Genomic DNA, 23,157 nt, shown 5'->3' with positions numbered 1-23,157 from the left:
AAAAAAAAAAAACCCACTGAGAAAATTGTGGAAGACTTACTAACAGAAAACTTTCCCCATATCATGAAAGAAGAAAAGATATTTGTCCAAGAAGCCCAAAGAACACCATATAGGATAGATACCAAGAGAAAAACACCAAGGCATATCATAATCAAACTCTCCAAAACCAAAGACAAAGAAAGAATCTTGTGAGCTGCCTGGGGCAAAATAAATATTACTTATAATAATCAGATAGGCTGAGCTCTGATTACTCAGCAGAAACCATGCAGGCAAGAAGGCAGTGGGACAGCATATAAAAAACACTGAAGGAAAAGAACTTCTAACCAAGAATCCTCTATCTAGCCAAATTGGCCATCAAAATCAAGACATTCTCAGACAAACAGAAATTAAGGGATTTTGTGTAAAACAGATCAACCCTACAAGGATGCTTAAGGAAGTCCTTCCAACAGAGAACCCACAACAGAGAACAGCAAAATATGGACACATGACATCAACACTAAAACCATACCAGAAATAGACACTCAAAATAAGACCATAAAATATTGTACCCTAAAAATCAAGGAAGCCAATCTGCATACAACAACAACAACTAATCAAACAGAGGGAATAAAAGTTCTAGGTACAAACTTCCAAATGGAGAGGAAAACAGGACAACGTCCTCATAGAATAGACTGTTCCACAAATAAAGAGACAAGAATTCACTCCAAGGTAACCACACAGAAAATTAACAATCATCCTAAGCAAATCCAGAAGGAAGGAAAACATATGGGTTTAATAAGCACAAAACCAACAGTAAAGAAGAAAAGAGAGGAAACACTTGACAACAAAATAAACTCAGCACAGAAAAGTATATGGACCAAGGAAATTCCAGCAATCAATTCATGTCTATCACTAATTATACTCAATGTAAATGGACTAAATGCACCAATCAAGAGAAAGAGAGTAGCAGAAGAAGACCCGTCGATATGCTGCCTACAAGAGACCTGGTGGAAAAAAATATACCAAGTCAATGGTAACCAAAAAAAGAGCAGGAGTGGCAATATTAATAGACTTTAAGGTGAAAAACAACATAAGGGAAAAAGAAGGATACTATATGATGCTGAAAGGGTCAATTGACAAAAAAGACATTATGATAATAAATAACTATGCACCCAACTGAAAGTGCTCCAAAATACATGAAGCAAATATTAATTGAATTAAAAGGGACAATAGAAAACTCTACAATAGTAGTAGGAAACTTTAACACACCACTTTCAAGGAGGAACAGAGCAACTAGAAAAAAACTCAGCAAAGATACAGAAGAACTCAACAACACAATCAACCAACTCGACCTCGTAGACATATACAGAGCATTCCACCCAACTAAAACACAATTCACATTCTTCTCCAGTGCACATGGATCCTTCTCCAGAATAGATCATATGTTAGGACATAAAACAAGCCCCAATAAATTCAAAAACATTGAAACACTACAAAGCATCTTCTTGGACCCCAATGCTATAAAATTAGAAATTAATAATAGGAAGATCGAGGAAAAAGCATCAGATGTGGAAGTTGCATATATGCAAACCCAATGGCCAACATCATTATTGATGGAGAAAGACTCAAGGGATTCCCCTTACTAACGGGAACCAGACAGGGATGCCCCCTATCACCACTTCTATTTAACATTGTATTGGAAGTCCTGGCCAAGGCAATAAGGCAAGAAAGAGAAATAAAAAGCATACAAATTGGCAAAAAGGAAGTAAAACTATCTGTATTTCGGATGATATGATCCTATACATAGAAAACCCAAGAGACTCAACAAAAAAACTATTGGAACTACTAGAGAGGTTCAGCAAAGTGGCAGGATACAAGGTCAACATACAAAAATCAGTTGTATTCCTTTACACCAACAATGAGACCTCTGAAAAAGAAATAAGGGAAACAATACCGTTTACAATAGCTAATAAAAGAAAATATCTAGGAATAAAATTTACCAGAGACACAAAAGACCTATGCAAAGAAAACTATAAAACACTACTACAGGAGACATAAAGGGCTCTAAATAAATGAAAGAACCTGTCTTGTTCATGGGTAGGCAGACTGAGTATTGTGAAAATGTCAATACTACCTAAAGCAATCTATGCATTTAATGCAATCCCGATCCAGATACCAACAAATTTTTTTAAGGACATGGAAAAACCAATTACTAACTTCATATGCAAAGGAAAGACACCTCAGATAAGCAGAGCACTTCTGAAGAAGAAGAATAAAGTGGGGGGGTCTTACATTCCCAGATCTTAAAACCTACTATACAGCCACAGTAGTCAAAACAGTATCGTATTGGTACAATGATAGACAGATAGACCAATGGAACAGAATTGAAAGTACGGAAATAGACCCATCCATCTATGGACAGCTGATCTTTGGCAAAGGTCCAAAACCCATTAAATGGGGAAGAGACAGCCTCTTTGACAAATTGTGCTGGCAAACTGGATATCCACCTGCAGAAAAATGAAACAAGACCCATACCTCACCCCATCACAAAAACAAACTCAAGCTGGATCAAAGACTTAAATGTAAAACCCAAAACTATAAAATTCATCAAAGATAAAATAGGGGCAAATCTAGGAGCCCTCATTTATGGCATAAATAGACTGTAAAATATAATCCAGAATTCACAGAAGGTAGAAGAGAAGCTAGATGACTGGGACCTTTTAAAAATTAAATTCTTGTGTGCATTGAAAGACTTCATCAAAAGGGTAAAAAGAGAACCTGCAGACTGGGAGAAAATATTTGCCTATGAAAATATTTGCCTATGACATATCTGACAAAGGACTTATCTCCAAAATCTATAGAAAACTTCAACACACCAACACCAAAAAGACAAACAACCCAATTCAAAAATGGTTAAAAGACTTGAACAGACACTTCACTAAAAATGATATGCTGGAGGCCAAACACAAGAGGAATTGCTCGTGATCTTTAGTCATTAGAGAGATGCAAATCAAAACAACAAAGAGATATCATCTCACCCCAGCAATAATAGCAAAGTTCAGCAGGACAGAAAATAACAAATGCTGGTGAGGTTGCAGGGAGATCGTAACTCTTGTGTGCTGCTGGTGGGACTGTAAAATGGTACAACCATTGTGGCATATAGTATGGCATTTCCTTAAAAAACTGAAAATAGAAATACCATTTGACTCAGCAATTCCATTACTAGGAATATATCCTAAACAAGTGAGAGGCAGGGCACGAACAGACATATGCACACCTATGTTCATTGCAGCACAAGTCTCACTATAGCAAAGAGATGGAAAAACCTATATGCCCATCATTAGATGAATAGATAACCAAAGTATGGTACATTCACACAATGGAATGCTATGCTACATTAAAGACCAATGAAGGATACGTGAATCATCTCACAACGTGGATGAGCCTGGAGGACATTATGCTGAGTGAAATAAGTCAATCGCAGAAGGACAAATGCTGTATGAGCCTATTACTGTAAAAAGACAAAGAAGGCTTTGCTTAAGAAAGGGAACTCACTTTGTAGGTTACTAGGGTGGAGAGGGAAGGGGAGTGATTAATTTCGGGCTAGTTGGGGGCCATATGCGTATGTAGGTAAGAGGAAGGATGGCATGGAAAGAGTCTGTGACCACCATGATAACATTACGAAAAGGGAGGACACTGAATTGTGCACATAAGATACAGACGACAGATGCTAATACCAACCAGTATATCCACAATACTGCATTGCCAGTAACACCAAACACCAGGCTACAGATAAACACATAAACATCTTAGAAGATCAGATGGGGGTCAGCGATCAGGATTATACTTTAAGTGAGGATAGATTCAGCCAAGGCTAATCTTGCACAGATACCAGTGATACAAAATACCCGCAATCCTTACAGAAACATCAGAAGACAGACATAGAGTAATCCCTCACAGACAGCCAGACACAGGAGAGAGATCCAACGGATCTACTGACTCAGGACCATAGTACTGAAGGACACCAGACTCAATTGGCACAACAAAACATAAAAATCTTGTTCCTCATCCTACATTGGTGAGTAGCAACTGGGGTCTTAAAAGCTTTCAAGTGGCCATTTAAGATGCAGTTAATGGTCTCCTACAGTCAGAAGTGAAGAGTGCAAAAAAACAAGGGCATTTGGAAGCAATCGGCCCTAGGATGATGGATCTCGAGACCAGAAGAACTAGATGGTGCCCGGCTACCAATGCCATCCACTCAGGAAAGGATCAAAACTGGAAATCCTGGATAGAGTAGGAGGAAAAACGTGGAACAATATCCAAAAACACAATAATGACCAGAATTAATGGTCAGATGGAGTCTGGTGAGGTTCTTAATACTATGGCCCTGGGATACATTTTGGGCCTGGAATAAAACTCACTCCTAGGGGCTGGCTCTCAGTCCAGTAGTAAACAAGATGTACACGCAGACCACTCAACCCAGGGTGACACACCCACATACTCTATGGAAAAGCATCCCTTGGAGCAATCGACCACAGGGCACCAGAGGTGCAATATTCGCAGGAAGGAAATGCAGGACACACAGTATGTAACTATGAGGGACATGAGATGGGGGGAGGGTTACTGGGCAGGGAGGAGAGGAGACTGGGTTGGGGATGGTAAATGGGGAGTGAAACTAAATGTACATGAAATGTTGAATGTAAAACAAACTCTGCTCTGTAAACTTGCACCTAAAGCACAATTAAAAAAAAAAAAAAAAAAAAAAACCTGTAAAAGCATCAAGTAGTGAGTTGTAAATAGAAGCAAATATAAATATTTTACTTACCATTTTGGCACTTTGGGTTCTTGTGTTTATTGCAAAACTTTTTTAGACTTTTTTTTTTTTTTTAAGTCTAAATACCAAAAATATTACAGGAACAAGTTTTTATTTTTTTGTATATTTTCAAATATGTTTATTTCCTTTTTCCCCCCCTGCTATTGCTTTTAGGTTAGGAAGTCCTTCATCATATAAATGCTAGTAAAATATATGCCTATGTTTTCTTCTAGTTTTGTGTGTTGTCTTTTTTTTTTTTTTCTCACACCATGATGCATCCATGGAATATGTTGTCAATAAATATTTCACCCTTTTCTTTAGCCCTAGCAATTGTTTAGCATCATTTATTCAATATACTTCTATTCGTGAAACTGATATAGAATACCTCCTTTGTCATATATTAGGTAAATATATTATATATGTTAAACAAATATTCTTTTTTTTATTGTGAGTTGGGTGAAGATTTACATATATGTGTTAAATAAATATTCTTAAGGAAACTACTGCACTGATCTAAACGGTATAATTTTGCCATATATTTATTAATACAGTAGGATTTGTTGTCTTTACTATATGCCTTTAAAAATACTTTTAACTATTCTTGTACATTCTTCCAAACAAAGTTTAGTATTATTTAGCCAGTTTTTCAACCACAGCAATTAAACTTTTAAAATACTAAGGAAAATTTGACTAAATTTTAGGGTGAGTCAGTATCTATGATATTAATCTTCTAATTCAGAAATAAGGTATAGTATATCTCTTTATTTATTTAAGTCTTTACTTAGATCCCTCAGTGAAGTTTTATTGGAGTTCTGTTTCTTTATTATTGATATTGAGTGACAGCTTTTTCCTTTATTTTCTTACTGATATATAGAAAAGCCATTGTTTAGGGATTTTTTAAAAATATATATACAGGTATGCAGTGTTTAATCTCTGTGATACACTTTTACATTTCATATTTATTGATTGAGTGATATAGACTGTAGTTTGGGTGAAAGATTACAAAGCAAATTAGTTTCCCATTCAACAATATGTACATTTTTTTGTTTCATGATGTTAGTTGTGCTCCCTTCAATATAATAGCACTCTTTCCACTTCTTCCCTGAGTTCCCTGTTTCCATTTCTCCTTCTTTCCTGCTCCTTCCTGCCTTCTGAGCTTTGTTTTGGGACATATGTTGTTCATTTGGTCTTGTTTTGTTGATTATGTTCCTCATGGGTATTACTGTTCATTTTATAGGTCTGCTTATTATTTGGCTGAACGCTAATTCCTACGGGTGGGTTCAATTCCAAATTTGAAGGGTATCAGAAGGCCATAATCTCAGGAGTTCCACCAGTAAGTCTGGTCTTTTTCATGATTTTGAATTTTATTCTACATTTTTCTTCCACTCTGTCCAGGACATTTTATTGTGATCCCAATCAGAGTGGTCAATTGTGCTAGATAGGCACCATCTAGTTCTTCTGGTCTTAGGGTAGTAGAGGCTGTGGTTTGTGAGGTCTGTTGTATTCTTTGGACTAATTGTTTCCTTGAGTCTTTGATTTTCTTCACTCGTCTTTGCTCTATATTGAATCAGTCTCTTTTGAAATATGAAAGATATTAAACAAGCAAGCGAGTAAGCAGAGATGGGAGAAGAGAGATGCTAAACCACATGAAGATTACCTGGGAGCAGATGCTCAGAGAAGAACCTTCCTCCAGAGCCAACAGAGAGAGCACCTTTCCTTAGAGCCAGTGCTCTGACGGCTTCTAGCCTTCCAAACTGTGAGAAAATCAATTTCTGTTTGTTAAAGCCATACGCTTACGGTATTTCTGTTATAGCAACACTAGATAACTAAAACAGAATTTGGTACTGGAAGAGTGGGGTGCTGTTCTAACAGATACCTAAAATGTGGAATTAGTTTTGAAATTAGAGAATGGATAGAGGCTGGAAGAGTTTTAAGGTGCCTAATAGTAAAAACATAAATTGCTTGAAGAAGTAGAATTACGGCCATCAAAGGCAATTCTGCACAGAATTTGCAGTGAGGAAAATTATAGAGAAAATCACTATTGCCTTAGAAAATACATATGGCACCAGCAACAGATTGTTGCTAGACATGTGGACAAATGTGCTTCTGGAAGGCTTTAAAAGAAAATGATGAACATGTGATTGGACAATGGAGGAAGGGTGATGTTTTCTTTGTGTAGTGGCAAAGAACTTTTCTGAATTGTGTTTTCTGAATTCAGATGTTTGAACTTGGTAGGTAGAACTTGTAAGTGATGAACCTGGATATTTATCTGGCTGACCCACCAGCCACTCCTCGGAAGGAAGGTTGGGCAATCCTACTTCCGTAATGATATTGCCTCGGAAACCCAAGGAGGGGTCGCTATGAGTCGGGGCTGACTCGACGACACATAACAACAACAACAACAAGATTTCTAAGCAAGCTCTTAATGGAGTCATGTGGTTTCTCCTTGCCACTTATAGAAAAATGTGAGAGGAAAGAGATGGACTTAAAGCTGAACTGTGCAAAATGAAAACAAAACTTAAAGATTTGGAAAATTCTCTTATACAAACTAAGGAAATGAGTTCTAGAATTTTCATCAAAGACATGGCTACCCACTATTCTGTTAAAGAGATTAAGCCTGTGATTAATAGATCTAACTAAAAACCACAGCAGAAAGCCCATCAGTTTAGACTGAGAAAGAAACTAAAGGAAAAACCTTGTCTGCCTCTTGGAATTTGACAGTGAGGAAATAGGCTAAAGGAGCTACATCTGTTGTCCTCTAAGAAAAAAAAAATGACCATTCCTGGAACAACTTGGAGATCAGCAGAACTGTTGGGAAGACCATGAGAAGCAGGGCCTTCTTGTTTTCAAAAGGTAGGGTCATGGCCTCTGAGGTGTCAAAGGTTGGAGCCATGACCATTTAGGTTCAAGGAGTCAGATCTTTACCAACTCATTTCTGCAATGTGGGGCTGCCATTCAGTTTGGCCAAAAGGATGGAGCTCCTGCCCATAGCTGAGGGGACAGGGCTGCCATGTCAACAAACAGAAGAATAGGGCCTGCTAGGAGATGAACTAAGAAAATGGGACCTCCCAAAGCCAAAGGAACAGAATTACTGTCCCAGTGGGTCTGGAAGTTCGTGCTGAAGCACAGAGCCAAGGGCCTCCACCTAGAATCCAGAAACCATAGCCAACTCCCAGACCCTGGAGGGCAGGGCCACTGCCTAGATGGTCTCAGAATAGAAGATTATTTTCAAGCCTGGAGAGCTCATGTAAATTGTTCTGCTGGGTTTTTGACTTGCTTGCTTCACATTATCCCTTATTTCCCTCCAATTTCTCCCACTTGTAATGAAAATGTATAACTTGTGCCTGTTCCACTATTGTATTTTAGCAGCAGACCTGTATTCTATATTTCACAGGTTCTCAGATAAAAAGGAATTTTGCCCTAGCATAGAATATACCTAACATCTCACCCCTATTTGATTTAGATGATTCAGATGAGATTTTGGACTTGGACTTGTTTAAGATTTTCGTGAATATGTTTTTCATGGGTGAATGTATGAATTTAGGGGGAAAGGCAAAAGGTAGAATTTATTGTTTGAATTGTGTACCAAAAACATGTGTTGTAAATCCTAACCTCTATGTCTATAGTTATAATCCCATCTGGGAATGAACAGATGTCTTTGTTATGTTAATGAGGCAAGGATAGTATAGAGTGTGTCTTAGATCAATCTCTTTTGAGATATAAAAGGAAGCTAAAGAAGCAGAGATGGGGGAAGTTTAATGCCAAGTCATACAGAGATCTCTAAGGATCCAGGAAACAGAAGCTGAAGAGACAAGGAACCCAGAGCTGACAGAAAGAAAAAGCCTTCTCCTATAGCCAATACTCTATATTTGGACTTCTAGCCTCTTATTAAACTGTGAGAAAATAAATTTCTGTTTGTTAAAGCCATCCACTTGTGGTATTTCTGATATAGCAGCACTATAAAACTAAGACAATAGGCATCCATTTTACTAAAATCTCTTACTACTCAGAATTTAACTAGATTTTATTGGGTTTCCTAATTAGATCATCATAATCAGCAGATAGGAACTCTGGTGGTGTAGTGCCTAAGGCATTTGACTGCTAACCAGAAGGCTGGTAGTTCAAACCCACCAGCCACTCCTCAGAAGGAAGACTGGACAATCTACTTCTGTAGAGATACTACTTCGAAAACCCAAGGAGGGGTTGCTATGAGTCAGAAATTACTCAACGGCAGTGAGTAATCAGCAGACAATAGTGATTTTTATTTCTAGAAGTTAGTCCCTCACTTCCACTTCATGTGTGATGTTTCAGACATACAGAAAAGTATAGGAACAATATACTTTGAATAAATTTTTATTTCTAGTATTATTAATTTGTGATCAGAGAATGGAATGTAGATAGGTTTTTAAAAAAATGGAAGTTTTTATATTAGGAGGAGCCCTGGTGACACAGTGGTTAAAGCACTTGGTTGCTAACCAAAATGTTGGCTGTTGGAATGTACACCAGCCCATGAGAGAAATATGTGCTCATCTCTTTTTGTAAAGGTTTATAACCTTGGAAACCCTATGGGGCAATTCTACTTTGTCCTTTAGGGTTGCTATGAGTTAGAATTGATTCAATCATGATGAATTTGGTTTGGGTTTACTATAGGGCCAAACCTTTAAGGTGTATCTTTTATTGTGTGGTACTCAGTTTAGTGTTATTAAAATTTATATACATCTGATAGAATTGAATTAATAATTATTACTTTTTTGGTTACTTAAACTGTCAAGACTGATAACAGAGTGTTAAATATCATTGAAGTTGTCCTTTTTCTTTATTCTAATAATTTTTCTTTGTCTAAACCAAAACCAAACTCACTGCTGTCAAGTCAGATCCGTCTCATAGCACCCCACCTTGGGTTTCTGAGGCAATATTACTATGGAAGTAGATTCCCCAACCTTCCTTCCGAGGAGTGGCCAGTGGGTTTGAACCACTAGCCTTCTGGTTAGCAGTCATATGACTTAGGCACTACACCACGAGAACTAGTTTGAGATATATCTATTAGTAGTGCCATTTTTTGTTTTGTAATTTGTAAAGTTAATTGCCCTTTCTCCATCTTTGAAAGTTTACCAGATTTTTCTCAGTAATTTCACGGTCAGCTCCTTTGTGGGATTTTTTTACAGGAAGAAAAATCCAATCTGGAATTAAAGTTCTCATGATAGGATCTTCAGACTGTTAGTTTTATTCTTCCTTTTACGTATTTGCCTTTATGTTTAGATTTTTGATGAAGAGTCCTACTACGACTGTGCGCTAATGCTCAATCTTCAAAAGTCACCTTTTACTGGGACATGGAATTTTACTTCGTGCAATGATCATTACACTGTGTCTCTCTGTCAGAAGTATTCAGGTATATATTATCGCCTTTTTAATTATGGTATTTTATGCTGTTAGTTATGTATAGAAGTTTTCAGAAAAAAATCCTATAACTGAATTCATATTAATTTGTAATTATGTAGCCTTTTATAAAACTTCAGCTGGGTTAAGTCCAAACTGGCTCAGTGAGTCAGATTATCCCAAACTGAATGTAATTTTTCATTAAATATCAAAATTAAGTATCTGATGGGTTATGCTAATAGTAGTTGTCTACTAATGGTAAGTTATGGTTGACTTTTGTTCTTCTTTCTACTCTAGCATTTTTCAGATTTTACTATCTATCATGAGGAAGGGGTGAGAAACTTTATTTTTTAATGTAGTCTATTATTTAAATTCATTGTTATATTTAGCACTTAAAAAAAAGTGAAGCATTATAAACAGATCTCTGTCTATTCCTACCTATAATCCAAATAAAAGGAAAATGCTTACTTTAAAATAGGACTCACCCATACTTTGAAAGGATTTTGAAGTATTAAATTATTTCTCATGGATCACAATTAAGTTTTTACAAAATTTTAAAAAATAAAACTTTGTCATGTAATGATATTCCAAGTACTTAAAAAAATTTGTTTTAGTTGACTTTAATTTAAAAAATGTGTCACACCGGATTTTTTAAAAATAGAATTCTAAAACCAAATAGGGATTGTCAGAGCTTCATATAGAATTAGAATGGCTATAATTAGAAAGCTGTTTTGCTCACCAAGGACTTACAATGATACCTGGGGACAAAGACTTTTGATCATGAAGAAATGACTTTCATTAAGGCTTGAATTCCTTACTGCAACCCTACCAACACATCAACAATTGTTCAAGCAGGTCTAACTAGGCACAATGGGCAATAAACAATGCTAAATGCTTTGTGGAATAAAAAGGTATTCGTATATGGTCCTTAAGGAGCTTTGTAAAGGATATTTGACCTCTACTGATGTCACTATAAGAGATGTGGCAACCCTCAGTTACAGAGCATACATGCTTTGAAAGTTCTAAAGAACAGAAGGCCATGTCTGAGTAGGCGGACAAGTGGACTGCCTAGACATGGTAATAGTTAGTCAGTGAGGATTCAACGAGAATCAATGGAGAAACGTGACATATGCAAAGATCCAGAAGAACTAGAAGGCTAAGATATATTTAGAGCAATGAATAGAAAAGACATCTTGTATGTCAATATCAAGTACCCAAGAGTATATATATTATATATATATATATATATATATATAGTATATAGTATTTATATGTTCAAACTATAATCCTAATTCTAAGTGTAAGTGTTCTAAAATACTTTTTAAGAATTTTTTTGCTAAACTAATCTTTATCCATTTGTCCCACAGTTTTTAGTAGCTCCCTTACTTAGAAAAGTACTGTAAATCAATAATTCAAATATATATTCTTGTGGGTAGTTTAGAACATTTTTTCATGTTAGCTGTTCCAGATGTAAGCTTTGTAATGGGACACCTAATACCTTCCCTTGTAGAAGCAGTTGAAACAAAGGACATTTTTGGCACCAACCTAAAAAGATAATCTTACGGAAGGCTATTTTTATTTACTGCTTTCTTCCTTCCCAAGTCAGACCAATTAAGCAGAATTTTGTTTTAATTTTAAAAGACAAATATTGAAGCTCAAGCATTTTACAGCAAGATATACTTAGTTCTCTCACAAAAGACTTAAAATAAATATATAGATAGATAAATATCTAAAGTATGGGTTAAAAATTAGAAAATTAGAAAGAAAAAAAATTAGAAGAAAAAAAAATTCCAGAACTTACAGAGTGAGTTTTTTTGTTTGTTTGTTTTGCTTTAACATACAGAAATTGAAAGCAGACAGACCTTGCAGAATACTTCAGAAACTATAAAATATCTGAACAATCTCTATAAAATAATCCCAAAGACTCTGACTTGGTATGATGCACTAAAGGAATGTATCACATATAACATGCACCTGGTGAGCATCACAGACCCCTACGAACAAGCGTTCCTCACTGTGCAGGCAGTCCTTCAAAACTCTTCTCTATGGATTGGACTCTCCAGTCAAGATGTAAGTTTTTAGTTTTCATTGTATATTGCATCTCTTATACCAGACTATGAGAAACTAGAGATCTTAAAATTTTACTACAGTTAAATGTATTTCATGCGGTATGTGTGTTTTAGTCGCAATTATCTTTTCACTATTGAAAGATCTCTTGCTTTATTTTTTAGATGAAGAAAAAACTCTACTGGACATATGTATTTGAGCACTTGTTCTTATTTATTCTAAGGAAAGGCTAAACTAGAATTGGGAGCTGCCATCTCTTCAGCCAATGAAAATATGAGTAGGGAAGAATTAAAAATTAGATGGGGTTGGGAGGGCAGAAAGCCCTGTGGATATTATTGAAGAGGGCTTTTCATCCCTTTCTGAGTCAGCAGAGTGAAACTAAGCCCCCCTGAAAGGGGATTAGAATAATGCTCACCATATCTCAAACCCTGATCCTGGTTAGATGTCTTAGTACTTCTCCTTCATCACATTAATCAACAAAGAACACTATTCTCTTATTAATTCCTTAACACTAACTAGGTACATGTTACATGAACAAGAATATTTATGCTACTGAAACATTGATTGTAATTAACTAGAAAATGTTTTTTATGAAGCTGTAGTATTCCTCTTGATAGAGCCCCCTGGGTGATACAGTTAAGTACTTAACTACTAACTGAAAGGTTGGGAGTTCAAACCCCCTAGAGGTACCTCAGAAGATAGGCTGACAGTCTGCTTCTGAAAGGTCACACCCTTGAAAACCCAATGGAGCAGTTCTACTCTGCACACATGGGGTCACCATGAGTTGGAATCGATTTGACAGCCACTAACAACAACAACAACAAAAAATCTTTGTGGCATTGTAGGTCATTTTTGCTACTTTTCTCGGCCTTCTGTGTAATAATTTGACACAGTGCCCAACTGAGATGCATTGAAGGCTAAGATACAGGGCTGCCATATAAGACTGCACACATTATATACTGCATGGGGGTGCCATTTACATGGATTGCTCCCTGCAATTTTGTAGTAACAACTTGTATAGCCCTAGGCCGGTATTCATAATCTAATCTTAGAGAGTAATGTGCAAAATAGGAGAGAAGAATCCATTCTATTATGAAGCAAACTATATCACGCATAGTTTAGGATAACCCCCATTATACCAAGATGTATGGAAAAATTTTGCTTGAAGACAATTTAGTCTTAGCACAAACCCAGAACAAAACTGGAGAATGAATGAAAAAACGTCAGATACGTTCAGAAGGAAAATTACATTTGACAAAACTTGAGGTACTTACTACCAACATTTACCAACTCAATTAAAAGAAGTAGAAATTAGGAATTGCTTGAAGAATAGTCTCTCAGAGAGTCTGATTATTCTAAAACTTACCTCCAGGTCAAGCTAGTTCACTAGGAACCTTTTGAAACAAAAGTAATATTGTCATTGTGGAAGATATTGTCTTTGAAGAAGATTAAAATTGCCTGTAATCCCAGCACGTAGATATAAATATGATGTAGAATTTTGGTATATATCTTTTATTTTTCTATTTTTAAAACAAAATTGGAAATATACTGTTTTGTAATTTTTTTTCCCCACTTAATGATTTTCATTCTTAATTTTAATGTATTCTATGTGGCTGTTTATTATGAATCTTCATAAACTGCTTTAAATCATTGGAACAAGACAAGGTAAAATAAAGAAAACTCTATCGTAAAAGCAATGAGGAGGTATTGAAAGATTTTTAACAAGGGAGTAACAATAGCAGATTTTTACTTAGTAAAAATTATACTGGACAAAAATGAAGGAGGAGGGAGCAGTCTGGATATAGGGAGACCAGTTAGAGTTTCTTATAGAAATTCATGCAGAAAATGATGTTGTCTTGAACTAAAGCATGTTTACAGTGTCTGAGGGGCAGTGGTTCTGGGTTATATAAAGTCTGTAGTGTGGTTATGGCACACTACACTCTAGTACTTAGAAGTGAAAATATACAGAAGTTGAGGAAGTTAAGATGTTTCTAGTCAGTGATGGTAGGACCAGGAGAACAGAGCAAAACATTGGGCATCTTCCTGAATATTAGAGAGAAGCAAAGGGGCCAAGTCTTCAGTAAATGAAAGAGAAAGACAAGGAAATCTAGGAGTTTACAGTGATCAGAAGGGTATAAACATTAAAGGAAAGGCTGGAGGAATTAAAAAAAATACCTACTATCACATTCTCATAGCCCCGTGGTATCTGAGGAATGGAAGAACATACAGCTTCCCTTTTTGGGTGCTAAAAGGAAATTATTCTTTAGAAGAGCCATATTTTAATTAGGATAAATTGAGGTCAGGAATTTAGTGAAGAGATATTTATAATGTTAACAAAGAGATTTAGTATTTTTTGAAGAGCTGGAGGATGTGGAGTGATTTGTCTATGACAGAATGAAAGTTCAAAAGGTTCAGGGACACAGGGGACATCAAGCTCAATTGGCATAACATACTACACAAAACATTGTTCCACCTCCTACTTTGGCGAGTAGTGACTGAGATCTTAAAAGCTTACAAGCAGCCATCTAGATGCAGCGATATCTCTCTCCTCGTCCAGAGCAAAGAAGAAAGAAGAAAACAAAAGATTCATGGAAACAATTAGTCCTAGCGACTGGTACACCATGCCATCTGCAGCCTATACAACTGTGAGACCAGAAGAACTAGATGGTGCCCAGCTACCACTGTCAACCACTCAGAGGGGGATCTCTGTAGGAGATCCTGGATAGAGAGTGAGAACAGTGGAAATGAAATTCAAAATCATTTGGGGAAAAAAAGGAGGGGGGACCAGGTTTGCTGGTCTGATAGAGCCTGGTGGAAGCATTGATACTATGCCCCCTAGCTGCCCTTCAGGTCTGGAATTGAACTCACACCTGTAGCTTCCAGCCAAACAAAAGACAGGCATAAGAGTTGAATATTTACCTGAGGTAGATATACTCCTTGGAGAGAACAATCATGGGAGAAAGAAGGGCTGTTTATGCACAGGGAGACAGCTCAGTGGGCAGGAGTGCATGGAGGGATGGACACAGGGAAGAGGAATCAGGAGGAAGTGGGAGAGGAGCTGTTGCATTGGGATAAATTGTAGTCAATGTCATGAGACAAAGTATATGTGAGCTGCTGTATGGAAAGTGAATTTGCTCTGTAAGTTTTCACCCAAATCACAATTTAAAAAAAAAAGGTTCAGTGATGGAGTTGGTGGGAGTACAGCAAAGGGAAAGAAAGTTTGGGCAGTACTGACTGTGAGAGGAAAGGCAAGGTCACTTGACCAAAGGTTGCATGGCATTTGGGGCCATAGTGGCTTAGGGATTCACTGGCCATAGGTTACAGCTGGAACTCTGGTCAAGCATGGCTCAGAATGACACAGCTGGTGGTGATGAAATTTTACCATGTCTGCTGTTTGTGGTCAACTAGGAAGACTATGTGTGACCTTTGTTTGATATTACAAGTAAGCCAATGATGCAAAATTGACTTGGCCTTCAGCAAAGCTTAGTTCTAGGGGTCTGTTAGGCCAGAGTTGGTGTGTAAGGCCTGTTGCTCTGGCAACACCATGGGGAAGCTCAGACAAGTCTGTATGTTGCAGTCCATCCCCTGGACTTCTGTACCTGTCCTATAAAACCTGTCTCAAGATAAGTGAGGGGGGGTCATGCCCTTGTCAGGATGCAAGGGCAGAAACACATCTGTAAAAACGAAACTCACTGCCATCAAGTTGGTTCCGACTCACAGTGACCCCTCCTTGGGTTTCCAACACTGTATCTCTACAGAAGTAGATTGCCAAAATTTAGGAAGCTTCTCCCCAAAGACAAACGTAAACAGAGTACTGTGAGATTAATAAAGCCTGAGGGGTTAAGAGGAGGGGAATTAATACTTAAGTAGCTCTTTCTATGTGCTAGTCAGCCTCTGGGTTACACATTTGCACATTATCTCATTAATTCTAGGCCCATGAGGTTAAGTGTCATGCACATTTATTAGATGAGGGTATGGAAACTTGGAGAGGTAATCTCACGAGTCCAAATAAATAGCTGAAATAGGATTTTAAACCAGATATGCTTAGCTCCAGAGCCTATCATTGATTACACTGGTCCTAATTCCATTTTTCTCATCTGTCAGTTTGTTGCAGTGCAGTGACTTGTGTGTGGCTTTGAGGCTGGAAGCTATACCATTGGTATTTCAAATACCAACAGGGTCACCTATGGTGAACAGGTTTCAGTAAAGCTTCCAGCCTAAGACAGACTAGGAAGGAACCCACTGGCATCGAGTCAATTCCAACTCCTAGTGAACCCCATTTGGTTTCCAAGGAGTTAAATCTTTATGGAAGTAGATTGCCCAGTCTTGCTTCTGTGGAGTGGCTGGTGGGTTTGAACCACCAACCTTCTGGTTAGCAGTCAGATACTTTAGGCAGTGTGCTACCAGAGCTCCTTAGATTAGAAAGGAAGGAGGACCTGGCAATCTACATCTAAAACTATAGGCCAGTGAAACCGTTTTGAATAGCAGCAGAACATTGTCTGACATAGTGCCAAAAGATGAGCCCCTCAGGTAGTAAGGCACTCAAATTACGATTGGAGCAGAGCTGCCCCCTCAAAATAGAGTTTACCTTAGTGATATAGATAAAGTAAAGCTTTATCTATATAAAGATATAGATATTGGGACCTTCATTTGCTGATGGGCATGACACAAAATAAGAACTGCAAACATCCATTAATAATTGGAATGTGGAATGTACAAAATACTAATCTACGAAAATTGAAGTAGTCAAAAATGAAATGGAACACATACAGATTGATAACCTAGGCATTAGTGAGCTGAAATGGATTGGTATTGACCGTGTTGAATCAGGCAATCTTATGGTATACTATGCCAGAATGACAAATTGAAGAGGAATGGCATGTGTTCATTGTCAAAAAGAACATTTCAAGATCTATCCTGAAGTATAATGCTATGAGTTATAGGATAATATCCACACACCTACAAGGAAGAGTAGTTCATATGACTATTATCCAAATTTACACATCAACTACTAATGCCAAAGATGAAGAAATTAAAGATTATATCTGCAGTCTGAGATTCATCAAACGTGTAATCAAGATGCATTGATAATTACTGGTGATTGGAATATGAAAGTTGGAAACGAAGGCACAGCAGTAGTTTGAAAATATGGGCTTAGTGATAGAAACACCAGCCACTCCTCGGAAGGAAGGTTGGGCAATCTACTTCCGTAGTGATACTGCCTCAGAAACCCAAGGAGGGGTCGCTATGAGTCAGGGCCAACTCGACGGCAAACAACAACAACAACAACAGTGATAGAAATGACACTGGAGATTACATGATAGAGTTTGGCAAGATGAACAACTTATTCATTGCAAATACCTTTCTTCAACCTAAACAGCAGCTATACATGTGAACCTCACCAGATGGAATACAAAAGAATCAAATTAATTACATCTATGGAAAAAGATGATGGAGAAGTTCAATATTATCAATCACAACAAAGTTAGATGCTAGCTGCAGAGCAGATCATCAATTACTCATATGCAAGTTCAAGTTGAAGCTGTAGAAAATTAAAACAAGTCCACAAGAGCCAAAAGACAACCTTGAGTATATTCCACCTGAATTTAGAGACATTTGAAGAATAGATTTGACATGTTAAACACTAATGACTGAAGACCAGATGAGTTGTGGGAGGCCATCAAGGCCATCATACATGAAGAAAGCCAAAGGTCATTTAAAAGACAGGAAAGAAAGAAAAGACTAAAATGGATGTCAGAAGAGACTCGGAAATTTGATCTTGAATGTAGAGTAGCTAAAACAAATGGAAGAAATGATGAAGTAAAAGAGCTGAATAAAAGATTTCAAAGGCAGCTCAAAGAGACAAAATATTATCATTAAAAGTGCAAAGACCTAGAGTTAGAAAGCCAAAAGGGAAGAACACCCTCAGCATTTTTCAAGCTGAAAGAACTGAAAGAAAAATTCAACCCTCCAGTGGCAATATTGAAGGATCCTCTGGGCAAAACATTGAATGATGCAGGAAAGATCAAAAGAAGATGGAAGGAATACACCGAGTCACTGTACCAAAAAGAATTGGTCAACATTCAACCATTTCAGGAGACAGCATTTGATTAAGAACCAATGGAATTGAAGAAAGAAGGCCAAGCTGCACTGAAGGAATTGGCAAAAACAAGTCTCCAGAAATTGACAGAATACCAACTGAGATGTTTCACTGAGATGCAGCACTGGAAGAACTCACTCATTTATGTCAAGAAATTGGAAGACAGCTACTGGCCAACAGACTGGAAGAGATCCATACCTGTGCCCATTCCAAAGAAAAGTGATCCAACGGAATGTGGAAATTATTGCACAATATCATTAATATCACACACAAGTAAAATTTTGCTGGATAATTTGAAAACTGCTTCAACAGTACATCAACAGGGAACTGCAAGAAATTCAAGCTGGATTTAGAAGAGGACATGGAACAAGATATCATTGTTGATGTCAGATGGATCTTGGCTGAAAACAAGATGTTTACCTGTGTTTTATTGACTATGCAAAAGGCATTCAATTCTGTGGATCACAACAAATTATGGATAACATTGCAAAGAATGGGAACTCCAGAAAACTCAATTGTGCTCATGCAAAACCTGTACATAGGCCAAGAGGCAGTGGTTTGAACAGAACAAGGGATACTGTTTGGTTTAAAATCAGGAAAGATATGTGTCAGGGTTGTATCCTTTTACCATACTTATTAAGTCTGTATGCTGAGCAAATAATCCAAGAAGCTGGACTATATGAAGAAGAACACAGCATCAGGACTGGAAGAAGACTCATTAACAATCTGTGATATGCAGATGACACAATCTTGCTTGCTGAAAGTGAAGAAGACCTAAAGCAGTTACTGATGAAGATCAAAGACTACAGCCTTCAGTATGGCTACCTCAACATAAAGAAAACAAAATCCTCACAACTGGACCAATAACCAACATAATTATAAATGGAACAAAGATTGAAGTTGTCAAGGATTTCATTTCATTTGGATACACAGTAAACGCCTATGGAAGCAGCGGTGAGAAAAATGAAAGGATGTATTGCATTGTGCAAATCTGGTGCAAAAGATCTCTTTAAAGTGTTCAAAAGCAAAGATGTCACTTTAAGGCATAAGGTGCCCCTGACCCAAGCCTTGGTATTTTCAATCTCCTCATATTCATGCAAAAGCTGGATAATGAATAAGGAAGACTGAAGAAGACTTGATACCTTTGAATCATGGTGTTGCTAAAGAATATTAAATATACCATGGACTTCCAGAAGAATGAACAAATCTGTCTTGAAAGAAGTACATCCAGAATATTCCTTAGAAAAGAAAGTGGCAAGACTTTATCTCTTGTACTTTGGACATGTTATCAGGAGGGACCAGTCCCTGGAGAAGGACATCATACTTGGTAAAATAGAAAGTTAGTGAAAAAGAGGAAGATCCTCAATGAGATGGATTGACACATTGCCTGCAACAATGGGCTCAAGCATAGCAATGATTTCAAGGAGGATGCAAGACCAGGGAGTGTTTCATTTTGTTGCACATAAGCCTGGTGTGAGTTAGAACCAACTTGATGGCACCTAACAACACATTCGATTTTAGCTTTCTGGTTTCCTACAACCAGTGGTTCCAACTATGTGTGAGGCATCATATCATAATATTTACAAACATGGATTCGAGGGCCTGATTGCCTGGATTAGAATCTCAACACCTGTGTGAAGTTGTGCATGTTAACATAGCTTCAGTTTCCGCTTCTGTAAAATGGAGATAATAATAGTACCTCTCTCCTATGGTTGTTATGAAGATAAAATAATTTTCAGTATTTGTAAATCACTTAGAATAGTGCCTGGCACATAGTAAGTGCTATGTAAATGTGTGTTAAATATTAAACTAAAAGTCATTGTTGTTGTTGTTGTTATTTGCCATCGAGTTGGCCCCGACTCATAGCGACCCCTCCTTGGGTTTCCGAGGCAGTATCACTACGGAAGTAGGATTGCCCAACCTTCCTTCTGAGGAGTGGCTGGTGGGTTTGAACCGCCAGCCTCCTGGTTAGCAGTCAAGTGCCTTAGGCACTATGCTACCAGAGCTCCTTAAAAGTCATTAGGTTGACCTATTGTCATGGAGTCAGTTCCAACTCAGTGACCCCATGTGCTGCAGAGTAGAACTGTGCTTTACGGGACTTTCTTGGCTGTAATCTTTGTGGAAACAGATCACCCAGCTTTTCTTTCACAAACCACAAACATTTAGGTTAGTAGCCAAATGTAAACCATTTGTGCCACCCAGAGTCCTTTTAAATTTACCATGAAGGTCAAAATAACACCAGGGGAGTAACAGAAAAGTATTACTACTTAAAATGTATTTTCTCTGTTTACAGGATGAACTCAATTTTGGTTGGTCTGATGGGAGACGTCTTCAGTTTAGTCGCTGGGCTGAAAATAACCAGCAGCTTGAAGACTGTGTAATATTAGACACTGATGGATTCTGGAAAACATCTGATTGCAATGATAATCAGCCAGGTGCTATTTGCTACTATCCAGGAAGTATGCCAGTTTTAAATATATTCATTCTTTAATGTCTGTGATCTCATGAGTAGAAGTTTTAGGAAGTGGTTTTATAAAATCTGATATTAGAATCATGAAAAAATTATAATCATTCCTTTCAAAATAATTTATTGTGAAAATTTATATTCAAGTAGAATTATTATATATTAAAATTTTGCTATTAATTTGTTATTTTAGACATGTTTTACTTTTGTTTTTAAGTCAGCTGACAGTTGACATTTTAACTCTGTTTCTTTGTTACTCAGCCTTATTTTATATAGATAGGTAGGTAGATAGATAGTATTTATATTCTTATAGAAAACTTACAATTGTGCAAATTCTTTCATAATTCTTATCATTGACAACTAACATATCGTTGGGCTACTGTTAAGACACATTTGATTGCAAGTAATAATAGCCAGTTCAAGCTAGCTTAAGCCAAAAGTGAAATTTAGAATCCCCAAAATGGGGCTAAATCTGATCCTCATGGGGGATGGAAATCTGAAACTGAATGGGTATCAGGAGCTTGGTAATACGCTCTTCCATATATCATTTCTGTTTGTCTCTGTGCATCAGCACACTTTGTATACTTTCTGCTTTTCTCTGCACATGGTAGAACATGGCAGCCCTGAAGCTTCCAGTTAGAGCCACAAGTAGGGATTAATTGACTATCTCTAAAATCTAATTTTCAAATTCTTAGAATCTGATGGACTCAGCTCAAGGCAGGGACGCTATCTTTAGTCCATTCAGAGGTAGTTAGTATTATGGCTGCTAGGGGCCCACATCTGCGATTTTGTGGTAGAAAGGAGATATCACTTCACAAGGTAACAGAAATTGGAAGGATGTTAGACAGAAGAGAGGAGACCATTTCACAAACAAAGAGAAAGGGAGTTGTGAGCCAAGAGAGATCCTGATTTCTACTATATATTAAATCAGTTTGATTTATTTTGACTAGCACATATCTACATTTACATCTTCTTGAATGCATGACCTTCTCATAAAATAAAAAAGACTGTAATCAGATTTTTTAGATGGCAGTTTAGATAATATCTGTTTGCTTTGGTTAAAGCAGTAATTTATTTAAAACACCAAGTATTTAATTAAAATATTCCTTTAAAATTAGAGATGTCAGTAACAAGAATCTGAAAATGGATTCTCAGAGTTTTAGTTGAACTAAAACTAGTATTAATATGTTTGTATAGTGTCTCTGAGGTAGGTACTTGTATTTGACATTTGGTGAGCAAGAAGACAGCAACAGCATTTAACCTAATAGCACCTCATTTTTTATATTCTTCTACTCCAAATAATTTTCTTCCACAGAAAGCCACTTTTAACATTAAAAAGTCACACTGTATTTGAGGACAGACAGAGAACAAGCATCACGAAGCCATTATTTCTTGGCTTCTTGAGTATTTCCTGCAAATCAAGCCCTAATGACTATGAACAGGATTTAACATTTGTATCTGAAGTTTAAATTCTTACCATTAACTCTTTTTCTAGATGAGACTGGAAAAGAGATCAAGCCAATTGCAAATGTTAAATGTCCATCTCCTATTCTAAATACTCCATGGATACCATTTCAGAACTGTTGCTACAATTTCATGATAGCAAAAAATAGTCATTTGGCAAAAACACAAGATGAAGTTCATTCCCAGTGTCAGAAACTGAGTAAGTATATTATAATGCCATGGTATATTACATTATGCTTGCTTTAAAAAAAAAAAAAAAACTCACTTGAATATATTATAATATTTCTAGTTAGCATATCACAATGATCTCAAATTATTCATGTCATAATTTCTACATAATCAACCACAGGGTATTAAAATTTGTGTTTCATTAAAATGGGAAATATAGGAGTAACCTCTTTCTTTATCCATCCATTGGAGTATTGGTTGGACTTTTGCTTTTTTGTGTGTAAACAACATGGGTTCTACTTACAAAGGAAAATAAATGTCACTAGAAAGCAGAGAACTGAACAGTAAATCAAGGTAGACTATGGGCAAGTTGAAAATAGGTTACTTTGGTGAGGAGTCAAAAGCTGAGATAAGCTACAAAGAAACAGCCATACTTAAAAGAAATACACATTACACAAGATAAACCTGGATATCTTATCAGACTAGAAAGTCGAGAAGTTATTCAAGATTATTAGGGTTATCTCAAAGGAGCCCTCATGGCACAGTGGTTAAGTGCTTGGCTGCTAACCAGAAGGTTAGCAGTTCAAACCAATCCAGTGGCTCCACAGGAGAAAAGAGCTAGTGATCTGCCATAAAGATTATAGCCTAGGAAACCCTATGGGGCAGTTCTACTCAGTTATATAGTGTCACTATGAGTCGGGAGCTCTGGTAGCATAGTGGCTAAAG

At 37.0% G+C, this 23,157-nt stretch overlaps 1 protein-coding gene across 1 annotated transcript in view; it reads left to right on the top strand.

Annotated features, from left to right (window-relative positions):
- The window catches only part of LY75 (lymphocyte antigen 75), a 166,984-nt gene that overhangs the window by 101,346 nt on the left and 42,481 nt on the right, over window positions 1-23,157 (top strand). The window contains exons 24-27 of the mRNA XM_007941830.1: window positions 10,052-10,181; window positions 12,012-12,238; window positions 20,629-20,794; window positions 22,295-22,462. Coding sequence (XP_007940021.1) covers window positions 10,052-10,181; window positions 12,012-12,238; window positions 20,629-20,794; window positions 22,295-22,462 — 691 coding nt within the window. The remainder of the gene's footprint in view (window positions 1-10,051; window positions 10,182-12,011; window positions 12,239-20,628; window positions 20,795-22,294; window positions 22,463-23,157) is intronic.

Source organism: Orycteropus afer, unplaced genomic scaffold (assembly GCF_000298275.1).
Source record: "Orycteropus afer afer isolate SDZICR_OR568_19922 unplaced genomic scaffold, OryAfe1.0 scaffold00084, whole genome shotgun sequence".
Classification (NCBI taxonomy): domain Eukaryota; kingdom Metazoa; phylum Chordata; class Mammalia; order Tubulidentata; family Orycteropodidae; genus Orycteropus; species Orycteropus afer.
The sequence above is the reverse complement of the archived record's forward strand: the minus strand, read 5'-3'. Positions and strand labels throughout refer to the sequence as shown.